Source organism: Triticum aestivum, chromosome 6A (genome assembly GCF_018294505.1).
Source record: "Triticum aestivum cultivar Chinese Spring chromosome 6A, IWGSC CS RefSeq v2.1, whole genome shotgun sequence".
Lineage (NCBI taxonomy): Eukaryota > Viridiplantae > Streptophyta > Magnoliopsida > Poales > Poaceae > Triticum > Triticum aestivum.
In genome coordinates, this window is record NC_057809.1 from 522,681,645 (window position 1) to 522,691,809 (window position 10,165).

General features: G+C 53.9%; 1 protein-coding gene across 1 annotated transcript; it reads right to left on the reverse strand.

Moving 5' to 3' along the window:
* Positions 1 to 2,291: 2,291 nt before the first annotated feature.
* Positions 2,292 to 3,543, reverse strand: LOC606390 (dof zinc finger protein 4). Its single transcript, XM_044548218.1, has one exon. It carries the CDS (start codon positions 3,410 to 3,412, stop codon positions 2,537 to 2,539), a length of 876 nt encoding a protein of 291 aa, XP_044404153.1. The 5' UTR covers positions 3,413 to 3,543; the 3' UTR covers positions 2,292 to 2,536.
* Positions 3,544 to 10,165: the final 6,622 nt, after the last annotated feature.

Below are 10,165 nucleotides of genomic sequence, written 5' to 3' on the forward strand. Positions count from 1 at the left end.
TGATTGTTACTGGATTATGCGTCTGATTTTTTGTGTTGGGCGGTCGTGGAGTGGAGCAGGTGTGGATGGGCGACGGGGGAGGGAGGGAGCAGTCAGCGGAAAGTTTTCATCGCTGACGGGACCTGCGAGCGCGACGTGGACCGGGCAGGACACGGCGGCATGGCACAGTCTTACTGCACAGTTACAGCTCAGTCCTTTGTTCAGACGCAACCGCTGTACCTCTCACGTCTCATCGCAGTGGGTCATGGCGGGACAGCTCGGGCTAAATTTCGTGTTTCGACTCTTTCCTGAAACCTATTCGAAATTTGATTCTAGTTTGAAAAAAATTCAAGATCTGACCCTTTTGCTACCGTCAGGGACCATGACGGTAGGATATAACAGCCTACCGCCAAAGTCCCTGACGGTAGGGTTGCAATGCCCTACCGCCAAAAACCTTGTAAGTATTGAACACAGTGCGCGCTCATGCTTACCGTCAAACACCTTGGCAGTAGGTTTGTGCAGGCTACCGTCAGCCCGGTTGGCGGTGACGATGTTTCCTATCGCCAAAGTCTCTGATGGTAAGCTGTTAGACCCTACCACCAAAGGCTCTGACGGTAGCAAAAGGGTCAGATTTTGAAAAAAAATTCAAACTAGGATCAAATATTAAATAGGTTCCAGAAAAAGTTCAAAACACGAAAATTTGCCACAGCTCGGCCCAAGCTACAACGATGCGATGATTCTTTTCCTTCACGCAGCCCCTCGACCGTGGGCCGTAAATGGTGGATAAGTCGACCCTGACCCGTATCAAGATTTCTTTAGCATCCCTAAAGATTTCTTTAGCCCGAAGCGATCATTGCTCCCTAGTCCGGTAGCTGGACTCTCCGGTGCAGAGATAGTCTAGCTAGGCTCTAATCTATGCATGGTGTGTTTATCCTGGATATACTGTATAAGTTTGGCAGATATGCAGGGGCACCGTGCTAGCAGATTTCCGTTTCCCGTCAACTTCGTACGTAGTCTCGACGAAAATCTTGAGCGACATGATCGCCAATCCATCTAGTCAAGATTCGGGGGCCTTGGTGTCCTCTCCATCAAAATCCAAGCAATCTGAGCAGCGCGTTCGGTCGAGCGTGCGTGACGACTCTCGGGTGCAGCAGCACGGGCCGACGCGTGACGGGAGGAGGGGCGACTATTCCTCCCGAACCCGTGTCCCGGCCGGAGCCAGGCAACGCAGCCCCGATCCGAGACGGGCAGGAGTGGGTGTACTGGGGTGGGACGCAATCACGCAACGGACAAATCGTACGGTGCACCGGCCATGACTGTCAACGGAACAACGACCCCCGCTGACGAAACGGGACCACCGTCTCCTTAATGCTTTGACTCGCGCGCCGCACCGGTTCGCCAGCGGTTTACGTCGCCTTCCGGCGGACCTGCACCTAGCTCATGAATCATGATGCCCGCCAAACACTTGGGTTTGGTCCTGGGAAACTACTACTCCTACTACTATAGTAGCAGTGGTGGTGTGGACACGGGACGGGACCGGTCCAAGTTGGCGTGAGGGCGCACGCGAGCAGGTATGTCGCGCCATGCCGATCGGTCGAGGCCGCTGGGGCCAGCGGATGTACGCGCACTCTGTACTGTACCGATGTACCCTACACAGAACCAGTACTGTACGTAAGCGCCAGCTAGCCCGCCAGTGCCATCCCCATCAACACAAACTCCCCGGAGAACGAGAGGCCCGAAATTTAAGTACCACGATAACCTAACATAAACTCAGCAAATCAACCACCGAACTACGACCAGACGACAAAGCCCTAACATGATTGCGTTCTTCGGAGGAAAACTATAACGCCCCAATCTTATATAGCTTTGGCCTTGTCGCGAAGAAAAACAAATCAAATTTTCATAATGGAAAGGGAGATTAATATTGCGCCCCTTGATCCGACTCAAACTATTTTTCTTCGTTTATTTTCTTTCTCGATGTTTTCTAAGATTATTCAACACTCTTTCCGGTTTTGGAAAGACAAAATATAGCTCCAACTTCCAAGTAGGTTCTGATTTTTTTAAATATATATGTGAAATTACGGATGAGGTATATGCGTGTATGACACCGTGATCCGTGCAGAAAAAAGTTAAATATATGTTTGAAAACATTGCACAACTTTACGCCGCAATCTATGTATTCTATATATTTTTCCCAAATTCACATAAGCGATTTATGTTACAGAAAAGAGTATGAGAGAATACTGAGACAGGCCAACAATTTAGGGGTACAACATGCATTGGAGAAGTTCACACAATCACAATCTAAAGAGTAGCAAGAATAAGTGGTAATGTGATTCGGTTGTAGCGACACAATGGTTAGCTTTCTTACACAAACCTGTGATGTGCAGCCACAGAAATGCAACAAGAACAAAGAGGTACGGTACAAGTGCAGGCAGTACGTACGTACACGTAGCATTACATGTGCTATAGTACTTACCAGCTAGCTGTTGGTCGTCGTTAAGAAGCATTTAACCGCAGCTTAATTAAGGCAATCGTGATGAGGAACTAAGCCAAACTAGGGTAGGTAGACGGACGGGTCCTGGACGTCCGTCCAGCAGCTCCCGCCGTTCCAGTAATCGGCCGGCGACGCGTCGCCGAGCTCGAAGATCCCCGCGTCCAGCGACATGAACGGCGCCATGTCCGCGACGGTGGAGGTGCAGGTGGGCTCCTCTGGCTCCTGCGACGCCTCCTGCCCCGGGAGCAGCAGTGACCCGATCGCCTCCTCCATCTTGGGCTCCGCCGAGAAGCTGAACACCGGGAGAGGCGGTGGAGGAGGCGGCGCGAAGAGGGACGCGAGCGCGGCGGCCTGGTCGGCGAATATCGGCGCCGGAGGTGGCACGTCTGCCGCGAAGGGGTAGTTCGTCATGCGGTTGGCGAAGGAGACCGCGTTGGAGTTGGAGTTGGACGACGGCGTGGGCGGAGGAGGGGGCTCGGTCTCCGTTGTCGTCGTCTCTTCCGCAGCGGCCGTGGGGCTGGCGCTGCCGCTGCCGCTGTTGGAGCGGGAGGAGGACGACGCGGACGCGCGCCGCTGGCTCTTGGCGTCCGTGGCCGCGGGCGTCGACGGTGCGGACGCCGACGAGGAGCTGCGCTTGGCCTTGCGGCAGCCGCCGCCGACGGGGACGTTGCGGAGGACGCCGCCCTTGGTCCAGTACCGGCGGCAGCTCTTGCAGAAGTGGCGCGGCTGCGACAGGTTGTAGTTGTTGTAGTAGCAGAACTTGGTGTTGGTGGACTCGCACCGCGGGCACTTGACGGCCGCCTCCGGCTGCGCGGACGCCGCCTGCGAGAACACGCCGCACCGGGACGCCGGGCCCTGCACGCGCCGGATGTCCGCCGCCGCCGCGCCGCCGAACAGCCGCCCGGCGAGGCCCGGGATGGACTGGAAGTCTTGCATGGGCTGGTGCGGAGTTCAGAACGTTCTACTATAAGAGCGCGCGCTGCTGTGTGCTTATTATCAGTGGCTTTGTGGGTGTGCTTGTCGACGAGCTAGGAGCGCCAAGAGCTCCACCCAATGAGCTTGGCCTCTGCATCACACAAGGATAGCGGGTAAATATCTGCAACCGATGGATCGTTGCTGCCCGTGAAATTACGCAAGTGCCCCTGGCTTCTAAATGTTGACCAAAATACCCTTGCACAAAAAATGTTCCATGCCATGGATGTACTCGTACTAGCGTGTATAGAAACCTTGCATCTATCGAACGGGACGCTTCACTATGTGCACTCGTGTCATTATTTATTTCTTTGGTTTTCAGCTATGTTTTCTCCATTATGATTTTTATGTAAAGCAAAAGGGTTATTAATTTCCTTCTTCTAATAGAGTTGTGGCGCTCTTGTTGTCGTGACATTACTCGAAAAGTTAAGCAGCATGTGCTCGAGTCTGCACTTCAAAATTTATTTGATTTGTTTAATCGGGTATTTCTTGGTTGTGTGTGGAACATTCAATTCTAATTTATAAAAGCTTTCAAATTCTCATCCTAAATTGTGTGTGTTTTTGTAATAAATCAAGCTCTTTGTCTTCCTCCTATGCTTCTTCTTCCCACCGATTGCCTAACGTCCTCATGGGGGCCTTTGCTTGAGGGGTGCAACGGTGGAGTCATGGTCAATGAAGAGCGGATACATCATAGTTGGTGACCAGATATGTAATCTTGTTTATGAAGCTTAGGGTTGTCGATGCATGCAAGGGGAGGCGAGTGCAGTGAGGATGGTTGATAAGCTACCGTCAGAGCCCAGAGGGAGCTAGATAAAAGATTTGTTGAAGAGAAGTCAAGGACGGTATCAACGTGCTACAGTTATAGGAGGTTGGCTAGGGTAGACGTGACGAAAACATCTTCGGAGGTGAATAGCGTGGTAATAGCAACAACGGTGAATAAGGCGATTTTGCGTGCAAGAGAGGATTTTGAAATTTCTAGACTCGATAAGAGATAAATAAAAATGAATAGTATCAATGGATATATTTCAAATTTGACCAGGTATCCATGCATTGCACCAGACCCTTTCTTTTGACAGGTGACATATGACACATATTTCTAATAACTTGAAGCGTTACACCCTTCGTAGTACCCTTACCTTGATAGCGTATACAACTATGAATCGGGTGCTAACAAACTCCTAACAACCGTTGCTGAATGCAACCTTCGGGACCTTCTAGATAGGGTGTGTCTAGCGCACATCTAGATGTGCTCTACTTATTGCACATCTAAGTGAGTGAGTCAATCATAAAGAGGGAAAAAAAGAAAAAGAAAGTATCCGCACGAATCTCAACGTAAGATCAATGACATAGGATTTAGATGTGCAATACTTATAGCACATCTAGATGTGCTTTAGCAAAACTGTTCTAGATAACACGGCGTGACGATTCAAACTCTAGTATTGACATTTTATTATGTTATCCGAATTGAGGAGCTGTTGGTATTAACGTGTTTTGTGCAACGGGCTCATTTCAGATATTTGTGGGAAAGGCCATGGGAGTGTGGAGCTACTTGTCGCGAAGTGTTGCCCGAAACATGCAGGGCAAGTGGGCACACCGTGAACGAACCAACTCCTCATGATTTTTTGCACAAGTTCGGCTTCCATTCAAGGTGGCTATATAGAACCGCCCACCTAGGCCCCCATTTCGGAACGCTAGTTGTCACGATATCATGGCAGACATTCCTAACTAACCAATCCGATCCGGCGAGAAGGGTCATTGCACAAGCCACACAGTACGCTGCGTTCGCCCAATTTGCAGACAACTTAACACGGTATTTTAAATTGAAGAGCGTGCAGCCACACAGTTCACTGCATTTCATAATTTGCACATAGTTTGACCGTATATCTTAAAAAGAGTGTGCCTAATCAAACTTGTTTACAAAAAACCAAAAATATGCACGTGGTTTTTCTCCGAGGGCAACTGGCAGAGGGTACGTGCGTAGCGCCAGGAGTGTAGTCCATGACACATTAAGGCCCCGCTTGGAAGCCCCGAAAAAATCTTACAGTCGGAACAAGTTACAACCGCATAATACTGGTCTCCAGTAATTTACAGCCGGATACAATTTCCGCTTGTAAATTCTGTCCTTACCCTTCACGGTTCCCACGTCCATAATCACGCGTCTTCTTCCTCATTGGCTGTCGTGGGGGATGAATGGATCAGGAAGCTGCCGCCGTCGCCGCCGCTCCCGTCCACCCCCTCCCCCCGCTCAAGAGGCTGCCCTTGCAGTTCCTGCTGCCCGACACCATCCCGATCTCCACCTCTCTGGTCAAGGCCGTCGGCCGTGCGCAGCCGGCGGAGAAGTCGCGCGGTGGCGGGCGAGCTGGACTAGGTCATCGGCATCAACAAGGAGATCTGACGCGTGGTGCGGATCCTATAGCGACGCGCATGAACAACCCCGTCATCACCTAGCCGCCGTCGCGGTCAACGTCGCCGGCGCCTCGCCGGCGCCAGAATCAATCATCGCCGCCGGCACTCCATCATGGACGCTGGCGCCAGAGCCTGCCGGTCCGTGGTGGTTGCGGCGGCGTCGCGGCGAAGCCGTCGACCTCGCCTAGGCTCAAAAGAGGAGAGGATTACGAAGATGCTGGGAGAAACGACGGGCCGAGGTCTGTACCAAATACCGGTTAATTACAGGTGTAATCGAACGAACCTGTGTAAATATTACGGACCAAAAACGATCAACCAAGCAGCCATGCGTAGCCGGTCTGAATTTTCCATACGGAGGTATATTTTACCGGTGTATTTGCCCTGAAAACGACAATCCAAGCGGGCCCTAATTGGGCGGGCAGCGGACGTTCGTACGCGATCGAGCCGCGGTCGGCGTCACGAGGACCACGGCGCGATCACATCACGCCCGCTCGGCCAGCTGCCCCGTCCGTCCGGCCGGCCACGTCTGCGGTGCCGCGGCGCGGGCAGCGTCCGCGGTCGACCCGACCCGGCCCGGTGCCGCGCGCGCGCCACCTCCCCGATCGATAGGCGATGGCTAGCCACGACGTACGACGCGGGCGGCAGGCTATCTAGCCTAGCCAGTAATGGCGATCAGCGACGGGTTGGGTAGGTCGTTGCGCCCGCGCGCGCCCTAGCACGTACGGCCCGGTGCTAATCCTGCCCGGATTGGTACGTGGACGTGTGGCTACGTCGAGTCAGACCGGGCTCATCTGTGCAGATCGGATTGGTGTATGTGTACACGACGACGCCGCTGGTGATCAAGGGACGACGTGGGTGGCCCCGGGAGAGGAAAAGAAACAGAGGGTGGCTGCATGGCCGGGGACTGGGCTGAAGAGTCGCTGAGATGCACTTGTGGGGGGTTTGTTTTGCTGTCCATCCGCACACGTCCGCCTGTCGCGTCGGCGTCGGGCTCGCTCGAAGGCGCCGTCGCTTTCCCCCGCCTGCCCCGCCGTGTCCTACCAGCGTCTCATCCGTGCGAGCTATTTAGCACGTACGTACTCGTAGTAGGAGTACGTCCGTTTATGCGTGTTTTCCGGGGTATGAGACGTACGCACGACATTGTCCGGAACGCAGGGCACGTACATGTATGCAGCAGTAATTTTCTCTCGCCCCTGCATGACATCCGTGCCTCTCGTGAGTGTGCTGTACGTGTCCTCCCAGCTCTTTTATGAGTATATATATGGCAGGTTAATTAGCAGCATTCAAGTCCTGGTTTTGCTTATGACCATCCAGGTTTCGATCTTGCTAAGTCTCGGTCGACTGATATTTTGTTCAGTCTCAGTTAATGATGTATCCATGAAATCTTACATTAAAATCCGTCTAAAATTTATTTATTTCTTTTTCTCTATTACATGTTATATCATTTGAATGAGACTTGGTAAAAATTCAGTCGCCTGAGATCTAGACAAGTTCTTTTCGTTTCGCTCCTTCGTTCGGGGCATCGAGAATTCTGCATGCACATCATGGACCCGAAACAATACCGGTCCAAAAATATTCTGGAGGCACAACGGCGCGTGACAAGCCCGGGTGTCCCCCACCGCCGGCGATGGTGCGCTTGGATCAGGCACGAGTACGGGCCGGCCATCAACCTCGGCGAGCAGGCGCAAGCCGTACGTGCGGTCCGAGCAGCCAGCGCACTGCCCACGGACGTGCTCGCGCCACGCTGCGGCGCACTGTTCCGTTGGACTTCCACCCATGCTCGGAACAGGACGTGTGGTGTGGCCGTACACCGCCATACGCCGTCCGACGGGTCGCCCGGCTTCCCACCGCCGTTGGCCCACCGGACGGGGTACGTGCGCCTTGACAACGTCCAGACGCGCTGTTCCGGCATGGTCTCCGCCGTACGTACGAGATATATTCATGCGTCTTCGTCGGATGGGCCTGCCTGCCTGCCATCGCCAGCGCCCCTTGTCCTTTTGCTGTCACCTGTCAGTGCAGGTGCACGTACGTGCGCGCGTCCGTGCTGGACAGGAGTGGCAACCACACTGACGTGCTGCCGATCCACTCACGATATGATCTGACATCTTGTCCCCGGCTGCGTGTTTCATATTCAACGAGGTCCTTCGGTCGAGTCTCTGATGAAAAATAATGCATGCTCTGCTAGGCCCACGGTGATTATTCGAGTGCACGGATCACCCAAGGAATCTAAGTTGGATCGGTGCATTTTGTGGCTAACATGAACGTACTTACTCCCTCCGTTTGTTTTTATAAGACGTTCAGACAACTTGCTTTGTGCTGTTTTTGAACAGTGTTTGAAAGTCTAAAACGTCTTATAAAAATAAACAGAGGTGGTACTTACGTAGAACCTTTGGTAGTGGTCGGCCAGTGCGAGGAGCATGAATCAGGGCGTGCGTGCATGCTTGGCGGCAACTAGGATCCAACTCTGACGTCTGGGACAATTGGCTCCCATCGATCTGGCTGAGCGTCAACAAGCGGAACTGGATTATCTAGGGTTAATTTTACGCCGACGGAGCAATCAGCCGGTACAATGATTCTTATCTAGGAAGAAAGATGAGCGGGGTCGATCCAAACAGGAGCCTGTCGCTGTACTGCTGGTTAATTTGTTAGGTCAAACGGCCACATTCACTCGGTGCTTGTCGACGCGTATCCATCCATCGCCGGAGCTAGATCGATCGATCGGTCGAGATCTAGCAGCACTGCTCAAGCAACTGTTAGTAGATCATGTAGCAGTAGCCTAGGCTTAATGACTGTTTGGTGAATCTGTGACCAGTGAATAGCAGGAGCACAGATGCAGAGCGTACGCACCTAACGAGCTATAGCGGAGGCACAATTGACAAAACCAATCTAGTTGCGGAGACCGAGTCGTTTCCCTTCTGATGATGCATGCCGCCCCGGCTGAAACTTGTGGAGCTAACTAGGGTTAGGGTCCGTCCGTGCGTACATGCCTCGTCGTGATGGGTACTGACGGCGCCCGCTCACCTGCCTAGAGGCAGTGAATTTCGCAGCAACGGTGTAGGTTTAGGTCGTAGAGGGGGGTACGTCAGAGCAGCGATAGGGGGGAGGCAAACCGCAGGAGTCGACAGCGTGACAGGAAACCGAACGGACAGCGCGGTAGGGCGCGGCGGGGGGCGATCGACATCCTCACCCGTCGCTCTCGTACGTACGTAGATCCCCGGAGACACGCGTGAATCGCCGCGCCAGCGACGCCACGGCCGGCCGGCCGGCAACGGGTACCGGTCTCGCCCTCACCTCCGGCCCCGGAGATCTTCTTACTCCGTCGATCGATCGATGCTCGATTATATATACATCTCGTGTGCAGTCGGTTTCTCCAGTATCTCTCGGGGTTTCTTACAACCAACGAGCTGTTCACGGAAAGCTCAGCCCGTTACGGAAAGGAGGCTGCCGCTGCCGTTGCCGTCGCCGGTGCGCGTATTCATGCCGGCCGCAACGCTCGGCTCAACGGCGAAGCCCGCCCACGCGCCGCCCTTGCTGTCGTGCCTAACAAACTTCTATTGCCGGCCCGCCTTAATGCTCGGCTCCCCGGGGCACCACGCGCCGGATGCCCCGCGGGATTCGACCCCTCGTGCCGTGCAGTTCAGCGTGCTCGGATCGGATGCACATACCGATCGCCCAGTTGCAGCCGCGCGCGTAGATATCCGGGCGACGGGGACGGGACGCTGCTGCGGCGAGGCCCCGAGATTGGGACTGAGATATATACGGCCGTGGCCCTCGTGGGGACTCGGGGAGATAAGAGGGGCGGCCGAGCCAAGCTAGGCCTTTTGCCTTTTGGGGTTCAATGGCGATTCGTCGTGGTCCTCTCGCCGAGTCGTGGCCTAATTAGTTGCCTCTCGTGGCGCGTCCTGACAGTGAGAGGCGCCCTCGTGGTTATGCCGGTATGGTCCTCACTAAGCCGCGCGCTGCTAGCTGATCAGGCTCGCGTACGTACGGCTCGTACTTGCAGCGGTGCAGATTCTCACACAACTGCTTATCGTTGCTAGGACGTCGGCCGGCCTCCGCCCGGTTGACGCTACATCCAAACCTCTGGTTTTTTACGGCATGAAAACGGATGGCTTTGGTATGAGTATTCATCCGAATGAGCCGAAAACAGCGGGGATTACGGGCCAAATCGTGCGAGTTTTTGTCCCCCTCGCGTCAAACTACTAGTACAAAACACAACTGATGCGCGTACGTTGCCGTCGTCAGGGCTCACTTATCAGTAGTTATTATTGCACGCCCTTGGCCACAGGGAAGTGACCACTAGCTAGGTAG